Raw genomic sequence first — 22,192 nt, 5'->3', positions numbered from 1 at the left:
ACATAAGATCTGTTCCTCCCACAGCCACCCAGGCTGTCTCCTGGAGGGCCACCTGGGCTTATGTGACCTTTCCTTTTCACACGTAACGCTCTTGATGAGCTTCTGCTTCATTCCGACCAGCCTGCACCTGCCTCTAAGGGACAGCTCTCACAACTCAATTGTGTCTTGCTGAGGACAGACAAAACACATTTGGAAACCTTTAAAAATAGCTACAGATCTCAAACTGCTGCTAAAACTGCTGCCCTTGCCATTCCTGTTACCCCATCTGTTCTTTATATAGTGATCCAAAATGCAAAAAATAAAGCTCAGGGCATCTGAACTGCTTTACATGCTCTCAAACTCGCATGCAAGTTTGGAACCCAGCTCACATGATTGTAAGCCCAACAGATTTGAAAAAACTCATAGTCAAACAATGCTGAATATTTTCTCCAAACACAACCAAAGCAGGCCTCCCTACACAGCTGCAAGGATGAGCAGTGGGATAGCAGTGGGATAACAGGAGCGCTGCACATCATGTTTGCCCAATGCATGGACGGTGGCTTCTGAGAAATCTCAGGCTACTGCAGTAAGGGTATGAAGGGAAGGATAAAGGTTTTTACTCAAGGACTTACACAGCAGAAGGGATGGCTTCTCCTCAAAGAACTTTGTGTTCAGAGGGCAGACTAACAACTCAGCATTACTGTTAAGGAATGTACATGTTAGATGTACAATATCTGGTTTTAAACCATTGGATCCATTCACTTCTGTAATGCTCCCCCAATAACAGATTTTCCCTTTACATTTTATCTTTTTCCCATTATATCACATCCTTCGTACATGTAATGAGACTCGGAGTTGTAAATGTAGGAATGTTAAATGGAAAACACGCGGATATATGAACAGTTACCTCCTCGGTGATAGACAAAAGGCATTATTTTGTGGCACAGTCTGATGTGCCATCTTGCCCTCTGAGCAGTCTGAATGCTTCAGAAAGGCAAAACCCCCACAATATGTTGAGCTAAAAGAGCAGAAATCAGTCCTTAGAAAGGAAAGCACCATTTTCAACACAATTTGCCCCTAATGTCAACATCTTCCATGACTTTCTGATGTGTGAAACGTTGACCCAAGAAAATGGGTGGTGGGTTGCCCTGTATCTGAACAGTCTAAATGGACCTCATGTTTTAAACCATCAAGCTTTGTTCCACTACAACTAATGCAGTATGCTCAGTGCCACAATTAAAATGGACTCTGTTTCATCAGGCACACACAGACAAACCCACAACATTATGAGACACTGTGTGCACCTGTCCAAAGCCAAAGAGAGCATTAACTGATGTTATATTACTTGAGCAATAGCCCAATGCCCCTTAATTAGAGGCTGCCTGCTAAGGTACACTCAGCAGGAGAAGAGTTAAGGTTGCATCTGTAACCTTAAATCTCACCTTACCTGGCTTGTGAGTGCTTAAACGTGCAACTTTAATGTGTTCTTATCAGAGCATTTTTATTGAGCCATTATTAACATTGGTTAGATACAATCTAGTGTTTCCCAGATCCCCCTCATCCCCAGCCATTACCTGAGCCACACAGAACACAAGATTCAAAGGAAGCATTTAAGTCAACCTCTGCTATCGTTCTCCAGACACCCAGTGCTGCTAATTTTTTAGCAGCTCCCTTAAATGGGACTTGAGTTTTAGTTGCTATCTTGCATGCCCTCGGCCAGGCTGCACACTGAAGGAAATCCTCTACTGATAATTAATAAGTTCCCCTGACACTGGCTGCTCATTAATCTATTATTTTAGTCCTCTAATTACTTTTGTCTGTTCAATTTAACAGTCTCCTTCCCTCATCTTCCCTGGGTCTCATGCAGGAGATGCTGCATGGCAAATGTGACTTTTCTTTGTTCCCAGGTCCCTTACAGGCTCTGCTCTGTGCATGGACTCCAAGACCCATCCCAGCCTCTCATAACTCAAATTATGGTACACGCAGCTCCAGGCATCCCAGGTGAAGCCTGCTGAAGAAATATGTAGGGAATCTGGGTTGCCCTGTGTAGTCCCCTGGAAAGCTCCCAAGAGCCACCAGGAATCCTCCTCATAGCAATCAAATGGTTGCAGATCTCCCAACAGGAAATGGGGTCACTTAGAATTTCACAGCGCAAGAACCATCTACCTATATGTGCCCCGAGTTCCTCCTGTCACAGCAGCCTGTCCCCTGCAGTGGGCTTGGCTGTGCTGGAGTTTATTTCCCCCACAGCAGACCTCAGAGTGCTGTGCTTCACACTGGGAGCTAGGAAGGTGTTGGTAACACGCTGGTATTTTGTACTGCTGAGGGGGGCTGGCACAGCATCAAGGCTGTCTCAACATCATCTTCCCCTCTTCAGCTGGCTGAGGATGAGTGGGATCCCGGAAGGGGACACAGCCAGGACATCTGACCCAAACTGACCAGAGGAATGTTCCATACTGTTAGGCATTTTCCCAGCAATAAAAGGCAAGAGAAAGGGGTGGGGGTATTCATTACTATCACGTTTGTATTTTGAAGAAACCACTACTAAAGTACTGTAGTACTAAAGTAGTGTACTAAAGCCCAAATTCCTGAGAAGCAGCTGAAGATTGCCTGCTGGTGACAATTAGAGGGTAAAAATAAATATTTTGTTTTCCTTTGCTTCTGTAAGTGGCCTTTGCTTTTGCTATCTCAAACTGCTTTTATCTTGACCCACAAGTTGGTTTTTTTTTCATCTTATTTTCTCCCCATGCCCCATCCTGCTGAGGAGGTAGAGCAATAGAGCGGCTTGGTGGACTGGCATCCAGCCAAGGTCAACCCACCACATACCCAAAGCCCAACACTCAGCACAAATTAACTTTAAGTCCCTTGGGCAGAAGGGGAGACAGAAGCAGGATCCAATTATTTATTTGCTTGGAAGATGCCCAAGTACAGCAGAGATAAATGCAGTAGATAAAAGCGAGCGTGTCAGAGAGAGGCTGGAGTTGAAGAGTTTGGGGTTTGACTTGAGCTGCTGCAGTTTTTGGAATTTCTGAAATTTTGTCTGCTATCATGATTGACTCGAAAAATACTAAATCTTTGTCCCTGTCATGCAGCTGTAGTTTAGCATGTACAGCCAGGGTTTGGACAGGTGTACAGAACTATGACAGGTACTCTGCTCTTACTTTTCATGCTTACTGCTATGTTTCACAATTACCTTAAAGGAAATGCTAGCCTTTGAGGCTGGTGGATAAGTCAGGTAAATATCAAAAAGCTTACCTGTGCAGCAAACTGCATGGACAGACACCAGCCCATGGTGAACACACAAATAAACACACAGTCAAGTGCTCACAAATAATGCATGCAGCAGTGTGCACCTGCATACTCATGCAGCTTTTACAAATCCACAGGCTGCACAGAAGGTAAGGAGGGTGTCAGTGACATATGGCAACCATTACAGTGCTCGTAATTAGGATGATCCTGCCATCAGTTCTCAGCCAGGCACAATGCAACAGGGCAGTGACCCACAGGCACCCTTATGAGGAGCCTAAGGAGCCCCTGGGAGACTGCATTGCTCCTGCCTTTGCCTTTCCCACACTGCAGCAATCTCATCTCCCACCGGCAACTTTCCTGGCATACAATCCCAGACAAGGAGTGGGCTCTTTGAAAGTGCTCTGCAGTGCCATAGATATGGCCCTGTCCTCATTCCATGGCCCTTCCAATCTGCCACCTCCCTCAGTCAATACAACTTAAATCTCCCACAATCAGTGCCTTTTCCAGACCACCAACACTTGAATTACACCTTCCTACCTTGCAGACTGTACTGATCCTTTGGCAGGACACGCTTATCTTTCCAACGGCTCAAGTCACTCCAAACGGGGCGTGAAATTCAAAGGCTGCACCAGAGCACAGCTCTGGCTTCCCTGGATGGGCCTGCCCTCCCCATCCCCTGCCAGCCCCTCTGCTTTGCTCCTCTGCCGCAGTAGCACTGCGGTGGGCACTCACTGGGAGTTTATGAGAAAGGATGATTTGTTCAGCCAGTGCATGGAAAAATACAGAGTACATCAGAAGAATCATATTTATCAGGTGCTGTTCCAAAAGAAAAGAGTATCTGAAGAAGAAATAAGAACAATGCTTTTGTACATGAACCTCCTAAGAAAAAGTAACCCCCTGAATCATGTTTAGAGTCTCTCACGCTTTTCTTCAGACAGGAAAGGGAGGGATGTTCTGAAGACATATTTCTGAGAGGCTCAGAAAGGAGGCTGACGAAGCAAACAGAGCACAAGTGTTCACAACACCAGGGTCTGTCGCAGCCTGGCATTACCAAAATAGCTCAGTGCCTTCAGCTGGGAGACTCCCACTTCCACTACAACTGTATTCAGGCCTGGGAGAAAAGCTCCACACTGCAGGAGGCTGAGTGACATCTGACCTTGCTGAAGCAGTTTCAGGATGTCTTGCCCCTAAAGCTGGCTTTCTCTTTACCCTAGGTTATCTACACATAAAGGAGACTCTTGCAAATAATCTGCTTCTCCCTACACTCCTCTCTTCTCTCACTATTTTCCGTCTTTTATTTGCTATCTCTAGAGCTGGAATATATAAGCAGGTACATGATTGGGATTGGTGTGGAGGCAGAGGCAAGAGACAGTAGGATAGTTGTGCAAGAGATGCTTGAAGGGGTGAAGGCTTTGGGGCTGTACAGGAAACTCCCTCCAGACATCCTGTCCTGGCAGGACCTCTGTGCTGCAGTAGATGCTGTCATCTACGCTCACTGGGGTCATAAGATGAGACAGTAGGTCCGGCTCCAGTGAAGAATATATCAGGCACTGAAGTCAGTGCAGCCACTGAGATCAGCTGTAGTCACATAACAGCATAATAACAAAATGGTGGTCTCTCCCTTTAAATGAAAAAAATAAATAAATAAAAACAGTCATGGACCAAGCATAAGCTACTGCCTTAACTTTCCCTTTTTATTAGTGTGTCTCTCTCCTACTGTGAAGAGAGAATGAGAAATATGCTTGCCTTAAGTGAAGCTACTTATAGATTAAAACTACAAGGGGAAAAAAATGCAGCCTCCCCATTTTCTTCTTAAGGCTAGCTTTCTTAAGGATGTTTGAATTGAAACTATTCAATTTAACATGATATGAATTTTTTTCTCTCTTTAATTCACAAGCAACCTCTCTGTATCTTTACAAGCACATTTAAATTTTCAGATGTGAACTGCAGCTGCAAACATGGAGCTGCCAATGGGGAATATGATCTCCAAAAGGCAGGGGGAATGGGACCCAGTTCTAAAATATCCACCCTTTACTCTGGTGAGTCCAGGGAAGCTCTGTCACCAGACCAGCAGCTCCAAGCACCAAGGACCCAAAGCAGACTTGTGAGTTCAGATCACTAGAGGGAGACACAGCAACACACACATCCACACCTCACCAGTGTCCTGCACTCAGTAACCTTCTCTTCAGACACTGTTTTACTGTAGTTGACTACGGTGCTGAATGTGTGTTTGGAGGACAAGGAAGGCAGGTAGGGAAGGCAAGCCCGATGGACTGCATTTACCATTCTCAGCAGGGCAGGGCTAGCAGACCTCTCCTCTTTTTGTCCTATTCAGGACAAAAAAGTCCCTTGTTATCAATGGGTCTGTGGAATGGATAGGAATGATGGAGAATTGGAAAGTTCATTGAACAGCTGTTGCAATTCTGCTTGTGAAAGCATTTGGTGATTCCTTTTCCTGTCATCATTAATTCTGGGAGATTTTGAATACTCATCTTCTGGGGTGCTCTGTTTTCACTCTCACATCTAGCCCTCTGGGATCCTTCAAGACTGGCTCATGGAGGTCAGGGAGGGAAAGTAGCTAGCTATTCCTGGCTGCCCCAGCTAAACAGGAATATCCCCACTGAGTATCACTAAACTTGAGGGGAGAGGCACAGCACTGCAAAGACAGTAATATTACAGCAGTGAACTAGAAAAATACTGCTTTTCTGTAGGTGGAGGAAAGTTTTCATATGGACACAATCCAGCTCAGCCTTTAAAATGCCATGGAAAAGACTTTAGCAGCATGACCGACTAGAATTGGTACCCATCTGGGAGAAGATAAAAAGGAAGCAACTCTACCAGAATCCAACTTGCTGCAAGGAGCAACATTTTTATGTGTCAAGAAGGCAACTAAGTACAGAATTGCCACATCTTGCCAGCAGCAGCACAATCTTGCCAGAGGTGGAGCAGACAAGCACTGACCAGAAGACTCCACATGTTCCCCTCCAACCACTGCTGAAGGCAGCAGGGTAAACTTCCTCCTCACAGTAACTCTATTTGTCTGCTTCCCCAGAAATGCCAAAATGCTCAGGAGGCCTTGCTCTCCCTCTCTGCCCTGGGACAGTGCAGAGAAAGCAAAGCTGTTAAAAAAATGAATGTCTCATGCATAAACAGTGTTTGTACTGAAATGGGGAAGCATTGCAAGATGATTACAAGAGGAAGGATCCCTGTGCAATGCATGTGTTGCTGGGCAAAGAAGGAAGAAGGTAAAGTGTGCTGGGCAGAGAGCACCATCACGACTTAAATTTCTTATAGGTGAGGAAGGAGGCAATGGGGATCTAGCTTGTGGGCCCTAGGAAAAACAGACCTCTAAAAATATAAGAAATGTGGAGCAAGTGTTAGTGGGAAGCAAATAGAGGTTGAAACCACTTTAGAAGCCTTCTGGAGAAGACCTGAAAAAGTTGAAAGTTTGGCTTGTTTCCCAGGCTCTTTATGAGCCAGCATCCTCTCCCCCCCCACCTTTTTTTTTCCCCCTACATATTGGGTAAGATGAAGACTAGATCAAGAGAAAAAGACATCTCAGAAAGTGTGCTAAAACAAACTGGGAGTGTATAAGAGGCAAAGTGAAAGGTCTCTGTGGAAGACTTTTTTTAACAGAAAGTATTTTGAAGATGAAAGAAGGAAAAAAAAAATAGGAAAAGGAGACCTATTAAAAAAATCATCAGTTGCCATCAGTTTTGTTAAAGAAATACCTTGTAAACTTCAAGTTTCCAGAGACAGTTTCACAGGGAGAAGGTTGTGAAATAAGAAGAGCTGGTACAGTAATACCACAAAACCCCCAAACAAACAAAAACCCCCTACCCCATACCTCCCAAAACAAAGCTGCTTTTCTCTACAACTAAGGTTGTAGAGAAGGTTTTACTAGGTTTTAAGGTTTTACTAAGGTTTTAGGAGAGCAGCAGAAAGATGGGCTAAATCCAAATGCTTTAGATAACCAGAAAATCTGCTTCCCATCACTATCTACTGACCACAGGGCTGATTTGTGGTGACTCTGGCTAAAGGTTTTCTGCTTGATATTTTCCTTGGGTATAAACTGGGTTTCCCTGTGCAACACAAAGTGAAGCAACAAGGCTTTGGACTTAGGCAGCAGCAATAAGAAGGAAGCAAACAGAGGACATAATGATCAGAGTGGCCCATTGTGACCAATATGGCCTTCTTAACTCATGCCTTCAGAAAGCTCTCTGTCTCTGCTTGCTTCAGTGCTCAGCTCTACAAGGAGGCTGGCATGCACTGAAGGAAGACACACAAGTGAGTGGGGGTGTGAGATAATCTGTCTCTTTCACTTTAGGTCTTATCCTGATCTCTGAGCCCCAAAGCATGAAGTTTAACATCCTTTTCAATATTTTTATTGTGAATAACAGGAATATCCAGATTTGTTCACATTATCCTCAGGAATACACAAGCTGGCTGAGTCCTGCCAAGTTCTCGTCTTTAAATAACTTTCCATGGCAATGAGTTCTACAGCTGTTTATAAATATATTATATGTATACCATCTCAATTACACAGGGCATGCAGGCACATTTCTGTATTCTCTATATCCCTCCTAAACTTCCCAGGCTATGGTAAATTCCCTAAGACTCAATGTGAATTTCTAGCACCCTTTAGGGAGAATCAGACTGGCATATTTGACAAGCCTTCTCCTTTCATTTTATGCTGTGACATGAAACTTGGGTGTTGCAATCAATACTTATCTGCTTTGCACTAGAATGGTTCTTATGCTGTGATTACCACTGTAATAACTAAGCTCTTTTTCTGAGCCAAAGTGGGTTTCTTTAGACTGTCAGGGAGAATTTGGAAGAATCCAGAGCGTTTTCTTCTCCATCAAGTGGCCTTGCTTGCCTGAGGCCAAGGAAGTTGGATCCAGAATGGGATACCTAGTGGTTTTATACAGGTTTTATACTCTATAGCTTCTCTAGGAAAAGGGAATTGCTTGTTCCTCAGCTGGTTATGCATAACCAGTAAAAGACTCAATCCCTCATCTTTGGTGAATGTAGCTTTGTCTCCCTCTCACCAGCTCTTGGGCTGCCATCAACACAGGTACTAAAGACATTTGCCAGAGCACCCATGAGGAAGACTCTTGGGAAGGTTTAATCACTTATCCTTTGTGGCAAAGAAGCAGAGCTACTGTTCTTGTGAGCTCGAGTACAAGCTTCTCAGCACAGGAGATGACTTTTTCTTCTGCATTTTCCCATCCATGCACAGCAAAAGGATTGGCAGTGAGATATCTGGTAATCCAAAGACCTTGCAACAACTGTCCATGTTCGTATTGCTGCAAACCCAATTCACAAGAGGCCACTCTTTAGGGTTTCCCTTGAGAGTTTACTGGTAAGAATATGAATGAACATTAATTTTTCTTCTCCCTATAAAGCTCTTTTTCAGTCAACCAGGCACCTAGCTTGGCTCTGAATAAGACATAGAGATGAGAAATGATAAATTACACTCTGGACTGTGATCTCAGAAGCTAACAGGTAGGGAGAAGACACATTAGCCTGAATAAACATAAATCAGTAGAGACTTGAAGTAAAACAAAAACAGGCTTGAAAGCAGGCATTGGCTACCACCTCTGAACTATTTTACTGGAATATTTTCTTGGCTGTGTTAGCTGTTATCCTGGTACAATGGATACAATGGTACAAGGGAAAACAGAACTTCTAACATGACTACCCACAGATGGGTAGGCTGCCTGTGGTATCCTTCACAGACTGTATCAGTGTGATAAGTGACAAATGGTCCTGTGTCAGGGCCTCACCCAGGATGTGGTGCAGATACAGCATATTTGAGGTTATTGCATTCAGTGACAAAAAATAACCTACATCTTTGTGGGGCATGGATTAGGCAGGTTATGAGCTAAAATTAAGGAGAATAAAAGAATAGGGTACCACCCACTCTTGGTACAAAGAATCTGGGTTTTGTGCCTTTCAAGAGATGAGACTACAGAGTGTTGCCTAGTGAAGTATTCCTAATGCTGACAACTGCTAATTCATGCACACTGCATAGGATATCATCAATACTCACCCTCACTTTAACTGAACATGTCACAATTTCCTGATCACAAATCCACTTCAGATCTTTGGTTTTACGGTCTTTACCATGGCTTACCATCATAAACCAGGGTGCCAAAAGGCTTAACAAACCTGCAGTTGTGTCCTGGATCACAGGAAAGGGATCAGACTGTGTGCAGGGAAGGATGTGCTGGCCTGCTGCTGGAAGCTGCAGGTCAGTGATCCCAGAAAAGAGCTCTGCTAGCTGGAGGAGAAAAGGTAATGAAGCTGTTTGTGCTCCCAGACAATGCCTGTTCAATTATCCACAACTACTCAGACCAGGTTGCCAATGTCCTACAGAACAATGGCCTGTCAGGTGAGAAAGGGTCTGGGCGACTCTCCACCTGCTCTGTCAAAATACAATCTGCCAATCATCTGAAGAGGAATATAAAAGGAGAGCAGGGACTTGCATCCAAACAATGTCATTCCTGCTTTCATCAAATTAAAGCTGATCTGTATTGTCATTTGCCATTGAATTATTAAAGTATTTTTCCCCTTACCTGCCTTCCTCCCAGGTGTCAGTGCTACAGTCATCAACCTCAGTCACACTTTAGCTTTCTCACAGGGCTAGGAGGGTTTTTTTTCCTGTGGGCTGCTTGAGGGTATCATGACTTATAGCTGAAGTGAGAAAAATGTCTGGTTCAACTGCTCACTGAAGAATCATTTGAGGAAGCAACATAGCAGTTTATAAATCATTTTTTTTTAACTTCCCAGATAGGCAGATAAGTATGCTATGATTGCAGCATTAAATGAACTACCACATGCATCCCTACCTTCTCTGCCTAAGTACCAACACTGCCTTCCCCTTGCATTTGTATCTTCCACTTCCCAGCCAATAAGAATTAAATAATTTCTGTGGTCCTAGCTCAGGTAATTAGCTAACAAACACTATTGATGAAGTCAATGAATGAAAGAAACAGCAGACAAAGTTGCTAATGAACTCCTTGAGGAGAGTGCACAAGGAAAAAGTAATTTTCTTTGGCCCTCTTGCCCCCCAATACGGGTTTAATTTCACTACCTGTCCATTCAAAACCTCCCACACAAGCTCAATAACACTCTTTCTTCCAGTTCTGCAGTCACAAGTTTAACCATGAAAAAAATTGAAGGAGAGAGATATATTTTAGAAACCTTTACAATGATCTAAAATAGCTCTTTGATGCATAGCAGATGTCTTCAAAACTCGCATAAATGGAGCCAAAATGCCTTACAGTTCTGGAAAAGGGCGATTCCAAGATAAGACACGTTTCCAATTGTAGCAGCTCTGGAAGAGATTTGGAATTTATATTAATTGTCAACCTCAAGGAAAACATTTAAAAGAAGCCCTTCTGCCTCCCATTTTGAGACAAGTGTCTTACTGGGCTTTATGCTGCTCAAAGAGCTGATGTCTGCCTGAAAGCAGTTCCTCTGTATCTGTAAAAGACGGCAGATGGGTTCAGATGGGGAAAAAGAAAGAACCACAATCAGTGACACATGGAGGTGACAGACTGAGGACTGCCTGCCCTTCTTCATAACCTCTAGTTTGTTATGAAGGAGGTACTTGGCAGGCTTCACTGTAGGGAGGAGGACTGAGGAGGGAGTGGAAAGGAGTCAGTGAGATGGTGCTGAGGGATGCTAACAAGGCAACACCTCTGAGACACAGCATGGGAGAAAAATTGTGAAAGGACTTGCTGGAAAACCGAACAACAGAGCCAAGAAAACTGTCCCCGTGGTCAAAGCAGGGATGGGATTCTTCAGTTCTGTTGCTAACCAGAGAGGATAGCCAGAGTGAGGATTTGTTCTGTGGAGACTTTTTTAAAAGGAAAAAAACAAAATTCTCTGTCTATACAGTGAAGTAGGTGGTACAAATGAAAAGCCTCCCACAAAGCAGCCAAAGTGATGAGTCAGGACAAGAATCTTCTCACTGCTCTGAAGAATGCATTTCATGTCTATCAGGCCTTACATTTCACGAAGATTTAGCGCCCTTAACTCAGTGTTAGGCTGTGCTCACAAAATAACTAGGGAGTGCATTTAACTTGGATACAAGAAAGAGTTAGAGAACTGAAAGACTGATGCAGCAGTAATATGGAAGATTTGATATGAAGTAAACCTTAAGAACAGAAATACCAGAGCTAGAAGATTCTATATACATATTTAAAAATGAAAAAAAAAAAAAAAAAGTTATATTCTCTTATGAATGCAAATGGCACAGTCATACTTAATTCTAAAAAAAAACAGAAGAGAAAAGTCAGATAGTGATGATAATACCACAGAGGAATAGTGTTCCCCTAATCAGCCCTGCTCTCACCTCTTCCTGGCAAGCTTTCCTCATCTTTTTTCTCTTGGCATTGCAAGAAATGGGCCAGAAATACAAACTGCATATCTGGCTTTCATATCATGAAAGCTCAGGAGAACTTTGGTTTGGCTGAAGAGACAAGACAGGAAATCTAAGTAACCCCAATCTCAACCACGGGCTCCAAATCCAGGGGGTTCTGGATGTAGTCCTTAGATTAAGCTCTGCTCCAGTGTGTCATTCTACCTTTCTCCAACTTTCTTTCTGCAACACTGAAAAGAACTGAACTCCAGTAGGAAGCTGGACTATCTGTAGCACATGCAGAATGTTTGCTGACTGCCTACTTCAAATCCTCTTTAACCCTTTACATATATGTATCACAGAAGATCATTCATATGGGGCTAATCAATGTTTTCCCCATGCATTTTAAATTAAAGAGTATCTGATAGGAAAAGAAATCAACTAAAGAATTTTTCTCTCCTCCAAGGACATGATATGGAGTGATAGAAACCTACCTCTTGTTCTTATCCTACTGTTAAATCTTTAGGGGTTGAAGGTTTCCTTGCAACCCAAGGTGCTAACCCCACAGAGTCTGGCTATTGAAAGGACATTCTCCTCCTAACCTTGTCATGTCCTTGAGCATGGAGGGCATAGTCAGATAGCAGAACAAAGATGGTGAGTTCTCCTTTATTTTGTTACCATCTTGCTCTTCACTCACCTTGAAGATCAAATGCTTTCTTTATTCACCTCAGAAGACTTCTGACTTCTCTCTGTCTGCCAAAGTGGAGAGCAATATGAAATTAATTGGGCCACTGTTTGTCTCTCCCTTTTAAGGCAGATCAGTAGGAAGCAAATCCCATGGTTTTCAGAGAGAACCTCTTTTATGCAGTGTCTCAACAGAAAGCCTTTTCCCTCAGTTTAGCACCAGCAGCATTTCATCTCCACCACTGTGCTGTGCATTACCAGCAGTAGAGACTGGGACAAGTAGATGAAGACCTAAGCTAAATAGAATTACATGTCCAACTCTGCAGAGGATATATTGAAGTAATTTCATTTGTTCAGTTGGAAAACCTGGTTATTGTGCCTGGGAATTCACACCGCAAAACAAGCTTGAAGTACATTTAAGATTCTTGCCAGTTTTCTATAGCTGCCTATATTGCTACTGAAATTTTCTTTGATGCTGGAAGAAAAGGAAACTACTGTGCAGTTCACAAATTTAATCCAGTTGTATTTCTTACCTGTAGGAGTGAGGTGCCTCCAGGTGATGACAGGCTCAGGACGCCCATTTGCCATGCAAACCAGGGTCACATTGCTGCCCTCATTCACGGTGATGTCCGAGGAGATCGTGGAGATCTTTGGTGGAACTGTGAAGACAAAAGAAAGTTTGACCTTGTTAGAAACAGAATTATGAGGGCAGCTTGCCGGGCTTATTAATCTACCTACCTATAAACCAGAGCCAGCCACAAACTCATCTCACAGGCTGCATCCCTCTCACTGCTACATGGGCTTCTGAAATTACATCAGAGTAGTCTGTACTGGTGTGTAGTTTGTATTCCAAGAGTCTACAGATAGAAATGGCCTGTGCTGCAACAGCAGTGCTTTGTGTTTGGACAAGTTTGGGGGTCTTCATAAAACGACCTCTCAGAACTTCCCTGCCTACCTTAAGACTGTATAGAAAGGGTCAGCAGGCTCCAAGTATCATCCCAGCTAATTTTTACACTCCAGGGAGTCCCAGATGGAGTTCTACATCCTCCTGAAGGATGTCAGGCTTCAAGGCACTGACTCAGAGTGTGTATTAGTTATTGGTTTTTGTGACACCTTTCAGCCAAGATGTCTCCCCTTGTGGGCTACCTGCAGTAGGCAGCTTCTGGATGACTGCGCCACACACGGCAGAGCACCAAAGGCACAGAAGAGTCGCTAAGGTTCAAGATCAACCATGACTTGGGCATCCAAGATCCTTAAAAACTTTCCAAGCTGAGTTTGTGTCATGGCAGCAGAGTGACCATGAACTGGGACATGAACAGGCACTTCCAGGTGTGGAGTGTGCCAGCTGTTGCAGTCTTTCCTCTCTCACGTCCATGTCTTGCTTCCATGCTTCACACCCCATGTCAGGTGGTAAGGGATTTTCACTAAAAAGGAATCCTCTAATTTATTTATTTATTTAATACATTTTCAGCTTCCAAATTTGTGTGTAGTGAGGAAAGAAACAACATCATTTTCTGCTTTGCTTACCACAGAGTAAACAGACAGAAGCTTTCCCTTCCCCCTCCCTGGCAGGAGTGGCTGATGGTTCTTTTGAGGCAAAACTGCCTATAAACTATGTGGGGAAGAGGAAATGAAGCCTGAAGAGGGAAACTCGCTACTTCCAGCTGTGTTGCTGGATTCACAGGAATGTTGTTTACAACCCACATTAGCCCCTCTCATGCCCCAAACTCATGGACAACGCTTGACTGCCTATGACCATGAGACCCCCTTGAAGGAAGAGGACCTGTCGAGCAAAGTGAGGCAGACATCTCTTTTGCAACAGGCTCATTCACACAGGCAAGGAGGGATTTAAGCCAGGCACACTGGGGCAGGATTGCCGTGATCTGTGGAGAAGTGACAATGCAAAGGGCAGTGAGGGAGCAGCTGGGGGGCAACACAACAGGGAAGGCTTCTGCATGCCTTGTGAAAGCAGGACAGCTGGGGGCCCACCTCAAATGCCTGTGCATCAGTGCAAGTATCATGGTGCACAAACAAGAGGAGTCAGATTCACACAGATTCACAGTGGCATGTGTGTGAAAAGCCATTGGGATGATTAAGAAGAAGCAAATACCGCTTTAGACAGGTAGAATAAGCCTCACAATCACAGTCCCCCATTAGGGACCAACCACCTTGATATTTTCTGGGAGGGGGAAAGTGCTAGGCTCAAGCAGTCCAGGACACATGGGGGTCCTTCAGGTTCAGCATGAGTCAGCAGTATGCCCTTGAAGCAAAGACCAAGCATCCTGGGTTGTATCAGCAGGAGTGTAACCCCCTAAGTGCAGGGAAGTGCCTAAAACCCTTTGCATGGTGCTTGTTAGACACTAGATCAGTCTCAGTCTCTAGTGTTAGACACTAGATCAGTGTTGGGCTCCCCAGCACAAGAAGGCCATTGACACTCTGGAGCAAGCCAATTGGAAGGCTCCCAAGATGGTCAGAGAGCTGTAGCACATGACTTCCCAGGAGAACCTAAAAGAGATGGGTCCGTTCAGTCTGAAGAAGAGAATGCTGAGGGAGATCTTATTGCTCTCTACAAAAAGTGAGTGGGAATGTGCAGAAAACACAGGCTTTTCTCAGAGGTGCACAGTGAACACTGAGAACACTAACACGAGCTGCAATGTAGGGAAAAATTTGGACTCAAAATGAGGAAAAAGCTTTTACTTTCAGAAAGTCAAGAAAGGAAGGGGCTCCTCAGAGAGGGGATGGAAACTCACCTCCTTTCTTACCCAGTGGATGAGGGGAACACCCTGTCCCATGGTTCAGGACAGACCTGCACATTGTTCCAGCCAGCAGATCTGCAGGCTGGCAGAACCCTGAAAGTTCTGATGCTGAAATCCAAACTGCTACTCATACTTTCTGGAAACAAAGCAACTTGGAGGGTCACCTCAGACCTGACAGAAGACCAACACACACAGGAGAGGACAGAGGGGCTTTGTTTGGGAAAGAACATCAGAAGCTCCTATTTCTGCAAGAGTTGTAGCCCAGGAGTTCTGCCAGGGGGTGCAAGGACAGTGACTTTGGAGCGTCCTCAGCAAAACATCTCCTCGGTGCACTGGCAAACCTGGGTAAACAGAGCCCAGAAGTAAAACCAATAGCTAGAGCACATTTTGGGAATATTACCGTAACTCCAAGAGGTTAAAATTTGCATGAGAAAAAAAAAGCCATGCAGAAAACTGAAGCAGGACTAGCAGGTGAAGGGCCAGTGTGAAGTCCTAGTAAAATGGTGCAACGCCAGCCAAAATGGCTGAGGAGAGAGCAGCAAAAGCCACGACAAGGCAGCAGCAGAGCTCCAGCTGGGACATGTATAAACTGCCACTCTCCAAAGCCATCAAGACATTTTACTTCACAGAGGATCAAGTCAACTCAGCCAGTACAAGCAGTTCTGACCATGCCTACTGAATGCCCAAGAGGAAAAGCATGTGTCCAGATGGTCATATCTGGCTTGCCACTTTTTCAAATGAGGGTGAAAAGGACATCCAAGGCTGAAATCCTGCTAGGAAAATAATGGCTGTTTCCTTTCAGCTGCCACCTTGGTCAGAAGGCAAAGAAAGGCTCAGACAAGGGGGAATAGGGCTGGAAATAATTTCCCTCTAAACTTAAAACCTGGCTTGGCTTCATCTGCTTAGAATCCAAAGCCAGTGGACAATAATTTCACTCAGATAAAAAGTCAGAGACTTTTAATTTTCAGGGCATCAAGCCAGCATGTTAAAATGCCAAAACTGTCAGCAGCAGCAACAGTTAGCATTGCCTCCTTGGCACTTGTCATTACCTTGCACACACCTTTTTAGGACAGCCTTAAAATGAGAAGCTTTGACCTTATTATTTTACCCCATGTGTGGGTTGTATTATGTTTTCACAGGTCCCAGACTGCTGGAAGAAGGATTGCTGAGAACAAAACCTCCTGGGACCACAATCATCAGGGTGTCACAGCCTCCATTTTCCCAGCCATCTCCTGTTGACCCTCAAGTGGAAAATTCTTTAGTGTTTGGCCTCGTTAAACCATTAGCAGAGGCAAACCCACAAGCTGCAGCCCCACAGCAGGGCAAGTACTACAGCTAAACAGTGCTTCCAAACATTTTCATGTTCTGACTAACAGCTTTTCCCTTCAGGGGAAACCAGGCTGCTCCTGGACCCTTCTGGCTCCAAGGACCATGGGAAAGCACTGCCCGGGTCTCTGGTACTGCTGAAAAAGATAAATTGGCCATATTTTTTCCACTCTTTCAGTGTGAATCATACGGAGTGTCCATGACAGTGTGCTTAGGATCCCCCTGGTTGGGGTGGGGAGCAGAGCCAGACATGAAAGGAAGCACACTGTAATACCCCACTGCTCCATCCCCAGAGAGGGAGGATGCTCCACCCACAGCAGGCACTGATTCTGGAAAGATGGATGGGAATGAACACTGAGAAGAATGGCTTGAAACTCACATATTTGTTTCTTCTACACTTCACATCTACAGCACTAGGCTGATGCCAGCCCAGCATCTTATCTCCCATGTCACTGACAGTAAATAACAAATCCTAAAGTAACCAGTGGCCATTCTCCATGAGAGAATGGAGGAGAAGGAGAGCTGCAAGGCAGGAGTGAGACGAGGGCAGAGATACTGTAGGGTGCCCTGGACTGGGAGAGCTGCAGGAGGGGTACAAGGTCAGAGCTGGCGTGGGAGATTTTAAGTCCCAAGAAAGATACAGTGATAGAGCTAGGTGGAACAGGATTGTGCAGAAACAGCTTGCAGCAAGCCTGTTCTGGTTAATTGCTGTCAATCCTTCACTTCATGACAACTGCAACTCACATTAATTTAAATAATAAGAAAGACTGAGACATGAAAAATAGATCATGCTCCCCCAGCACAATCACTGTTGCTCTCCAGATGAAAGCAGGTGATTTGTTTCCACAAAAACACCCGCTATAGCAGTTATTACAGACCAGGGGCTGCATACAGGAGGAGGCAAGGAAACCACAAACAAGCGAACACACAAACATCTGCTGCTGTTATCCTTGCCTTTTATGACCAAAGCCCTTCAGAGCTCAAAACTCCTCCTGAGATATTACCTGGGATGGTGTGGGTGGGCTGGATCAGTGTTCTGATTCAAGGCTATGTCAGGAGGCAAAGAGCAGTGCTACACTCCTAATGCCAGTAAATGAGTGAACCCAAAGGTTGAGAAACATGAGCTCACACGCAGGAGGCCATCTCCTTAGTACCTTTCCAGGAGTGCAATGGGGGATGGAACCAGAAAACATCAAGGCCACCCTTGCTAAAGCACTGCTTTGGGACATCTTTTCCTAATGTAGTTTATGCTGAGCCTGACCCATGCCACAGCTCCCAAACCGTTCAGATCCCTGCCTTTGGATCAGAGCACCTAGACTCAGCAGAGGCACAAAGTGGCAGGAGTGGGAAGTTCTGCCTAGCAGAAAGTGGTGCAAGGGGTACTTACAGGCTGGGGGGAGCAGCGCCCGGCTCCTGCTCTGATGGCACTCCACTCCCGTGCTGCTTCACACCTCAAAGCAGCAGGAGGATGGGTTTGTGAGAAAAGGGCAGGAAGCACTGGACTAGGAACTCAACTCAGGTATGACAGAGTCAAAAATGCAGAGGGACAGTGGACATCTATCTGGAAAACTCTGAGCTGTGTAAATGTACTCACATGAAATCCAGTCAGATGCCTGGACTCTTCCCTCTGGGTAATCAGTGCCCTGCATCTAAGACCCTTGGATGGAGCTTTCCACTGTGGGGCAGCTACTCCCCAGTATTCAGTTCCAAGACTGCTCAACAGTACAGTATTTTGTCAATAAGTCACAAAAAATATAAAAAATGACAGCTCTTATTCCCAGTCTACAGACCTATAATACAGCAAAAGCTATTTAATACCTCCAAGACACAGATGCAAACAGTATTGAAACTGCCTAAGAAAGCCCATAAGCTTCATTTAAGTGGTCTAACTGCTTGTCCGAAAAAGGGCACCTTGGATACAAATGGAAAAATTTCAATCCCTTCCATATATCCTCATTAGTTGCTTCCTCCAGCCTATTTCCTTCCTCTCTATTGGCAAGTAGGACCCCCATCTGTTGGATAAAATTAAAGAGTCCCACCCACTAACACACAGGAGTCACCAGCTCTCAGGGCAAAAAAAGAAAACATCAGGACTTCTCTCCAAAGTCAAAGGAACTTTGCAGCCACTAAAACCCTCCCCAGGTGCCTATCAATTAGCCTTGAGAGTTCTTATTTCCTTGTCCCCAGATCCCAATTAACAGCACTTTATAACAAATGCTAATAAGCCCCAAGGCAGAGGGGATGCTGACCATCATATGGTCCTTCAATGCTTTAGAACAGCCACCTTGCTCACCACAATTAGGGGTCCTTTCCTGGGGCAATTAATTGACAGCAAATTGGCCTCATTAGTCATTGTTTAGTTAAAGTGTTTAGTGGTGGAAAGAGAACCTGAAGAAGGGGCTGAGCTGCTAAACGCAACTAAATGGTTTAATTTCCCTCTTATGTGTGCAGCAGGCTAATCACAGCTCTTTACAGCTGTAACAAGAAACAGCTTGTTGATGCTAAAGTCCGCAAAGGGAGCAAGCTGAGGACTGGAAAGTAAAATCCAGACACCCTTTGGGATGCGGCATAGTAATGTTTCTGAGGCATTCTACAGAAGAAATGCGACATCAGGCCCAAGATGTGTTTTTTACGGTCTGATTCGCGCTGCAGCCTCAGCCAGAGGGAGACGAAGCTGTCAGCCGAGCGAGAGGGCAGAGAGGGAAGTTGTTGAACTTCATTAAAGAGAGTGGACTCCGAAAGAGCTTTCTGACCTTCCACTCTGCTAGACTTGTTTCACTCTGCCAACACCTCGCTCAGCATTAAAGCTTCTGTGAAGTAGAGGCAAATTCTGAAGGCTTGGTTTTGTTTTTTAATCCCCTGGGAACCAAAAACCTCACAAAATAAACTACAGAGCTTTCACGAGGTGTAAAAATTCCCTCTTTATGTTGTCTGAAAGGGAGTACCTCATCATGTGGCCTTTAGGGAAGAGTCTATGACAGCCAGAGCATGGAAACCACTTTAAAAGATCTGCGGTTCCCAACCCATAGCGTGCTCCCCCACCGCTCTGCACCGCCGATCTCCATCAAGCATCACTGCTGATGCCAAGAGAGGCCAGGCAGAAGGAGGCACAGGGGCTGTTAGCTTGGGCCTTGCATCTTGGGGGGCTCCCCCCATCATGCAGCTGAGCCTCGCCCGCTGAGACGCCAGGCAGGAAATTATTTAAAATCCAGATGGGGACTGTGCATATCGCACTGCCTGGGAGCAGAGAAGCAGACAGGATCCTGTAAATCAAAGCCATGTGCAAATGCTACCACGAGCTGGGTAGCAGTCAGCACTCTCCAGAGCACACCACACTGAGAGTAAGAGCTTACAAGCCAAAACATTTTGTCTAAAGGAATGCTCTGCCTCATCCAATATATAGTTAAGTGTCTGAACTATTTTTCCACATAACATTGCATGGGAAGCCCTTCCAGTACATTCTTTCTTAGCAGAGAGCAACACAAAGTATGAACGTGTTGTACTGTCCCGTTCCTGAGTTTCTGGAAAAGTCAGCACAGGACTGGGCTCAATTCCTTACACTTGTTCTCACTGATTTTACTTTTTATAAACTTGTCTCCATGAAATTTTCAGGAGAAAAATTATCTAGCTTCCACACTGAGAGAAACACAGAAAAGAACGTCTTAAATCTCAAGCCAGCCTTGTTTTCCAGTGCACTCAAGTGACAGTGTAGGTCAGGGTTAAAAGAAGTCTCACTCCTGTTCTTAGCCCAGCACCTCCACTTCAAAACTGGATGCCAGCCTTGCATTCTAAAGGAGCCCCAGCTCTGAGACTGAGCTCCAGCTTTTACCCAGTGCTGATTGTATTTCACCCACACCTGGCTTTTTGGTGTGCCCTCACCAAGCACAGGTTTGCAGAACCCACAGTTTTGGATCCTGCTGCAGTCCAAGAGAGCAGGTTCTCAGTTATGTGCTCAGCATGTAAATGAAAGCACAAAACACAAGCCAGGCATATGCCCAGTGTCTGTTTATCACCAGATTTGCACCTCTGCATATGAAGTTCTTTGCTACAAACCCTCCTTTTCTTTTCTATTAGCATACTGAATTTATGCCACTCATCTGTGGCTCCTGTCTTTAAAGCACTGCTCTGTGCATTTGCTGTTTGTGTTGCTACAGTTCTTTCTGCTTGTAAAACTGACTTCAAGAGCTTTATGGCTAACCCTCCTAGAGGAGCCTGCTGTGACAACACAGCCTTCCTCACAGGACATGTGTAAACAACAACAGAAGCGCTTGCCATGCTAATCCCCAGGGATTAACTCTTGGAATGCCACCTAATCCCAAACATTTTAAGGACTGCAGATGTACACAGCTTTTGGTCTTTGTTTCAAGTGTGTTTACATATTCCCTTAGACTGTTCTTTTTTAATCTGGTAAGTATTTACTTATGGGACTGAAACAATACAAAATCTTTCTTTCTGCAGACACAATCAGCCATGCTGGAAGAGAAATCCTTTGAGAAAAGTTGTCCTTAGTGTCCAGATCCTCCAAAGACATTTCTGAGAATTTTCTTAAGAAGAAATTTTTTGCAGAAACATTAAGCATGTTGGATGTATATGGCATGCAGCTGAGCCCTAATATGCAGCCTTTCTAGGGCTTGATTCAGAGCCAAGGGAGCTTCTTCTTTGATGTTAATGACCTTTGGACAAGTCCCTATACAACAAGAATAGGTAATGGTTTCAAGGAAATGCTGCAGCCAGAACAGGGATGCTTTATTAGGCAGTTGAAGAAAAAAACCCCAAGACTGTGGGTTTCTAACTGAGTCCCAGCAGCCCTTGGCTCTTGTCTGTTAACTCCTTCTTTGGGACGTAGACTAGGGAGCACTGGACAAGAATGAGGAGTAAAAAAAGTAGCAGAGAAAAGCATGTGTCATTCCAGGTCCAGAGAAGGTCCTGATTTGGCAAGTGGGGGAATAAGTTAATTTCAGATAATACCCCACTCTGACTGGAGAAACAAGCCAATTTTTTTGTTGTTTTCAGATCTTGTGTTGTTGCTTATATTCAGCTCAGTAGGGACAGAATACCACCAACAGAACAACCGTCTTGAGAACCACTGATGAACATCCACATAGAAGCTGAGTGAAAAAGCCATCTCTCTCCAAAGGCTGCTCTCAGATTACTTTGACTGCCCATGGTTTATCCCACATCCTCTTTGATAAGCCACAGGATGATAAATAAGACTCTCAAAGTGTCTCGTGCATACCACATACCCAAGGATCTGGCTCAGTTTCAACTGAGGCAGCTTCTCAGTGACAAGCCTCTCACTCAAATCAAATGCACGTGGTACATATAGAATATCTTTTATTAGCAAGCTTTCCTTTCTTACACATTGAAGTGAACAAAATGGAGCAGGACAGCTTGCTGTAACCACCTTTCAAGATTGCTTTCAGGCTTCTGGAGGAGGAGAAAGCTACAGCAGCACTTTGGAAATGCTGGGTTTGCTTTCAGTCAAAAGTATAAAGAACAAAGATAATAATCCCATACTGGGACCTTTGCAGAGAATCACAGAATGTCTTGGGTTGGAAGGGATATTAAATCTAAAATCATCTAGTTCCAACTCCCCTGCTGTGGGCGGGGACATCTTTTACTGGATCTGGTTGTTCAGAACTTCATCTAACCTGGCCTTGAACACTTCCAGGGATGTGGCACCCACATCTCTGGGCAACCTGTCCCAGTGCCTCACCACTCTCAGAGTGAAGAATTTCTTCCTTACACCTAATCTGAAACTGCCCTCTTTCAATTTGCAGCCATTTCCCCAGCCTGTCACTCTTGTCAATATTCTCCTCCATCTTTC

General features: G+C 44.7%; 1 protein-coding gene across 5 annotated transcripts in view; it reads right to left on the bottom strand.

The window, feature by feature from the left end:
• LSAMP (limbic system associated membrane protein) overlaps positions 1–22,192 on the bottom strand; it is a 977,049-nt gene that overhangs the window by 91,716 nt on the left and 863,141 nt on the right. For all 5 annotated transcript variants that reach the window (XM_023941306.2, XM_086882857.1, XM_023941315.2 and 2 more), the window contains one exon: positions 12,817–12,942. In XM_023941306.2, coding sequence (XP_023797074.1) covers positions 12,817–12,942 — 126 coding nt within the window. The remainder of the gene's footprint in view (positions 1–12,816; positions 12,943–22,192) is intronic.

The sequence above is a fragment of the Cyanistes caeruleus genome, chromosome 3, assembly GCF_971803275.1.
Source record: "Cyanistes caeruleus chromosome 3, bCyaCae1.hap1.1, whole genome shotgun sequence".
In the NCBI taxonomy this organism is placed as follows: domain Eukaryota; kingdom Metazoa; phylum Chordata; class Aves; order Passeriformes; family Paridae; genus Cyanistes; species Cyanistes caeruleus.
This window is presented reverse-complemented; position numbering and strand designations above follow the sequence as displayed.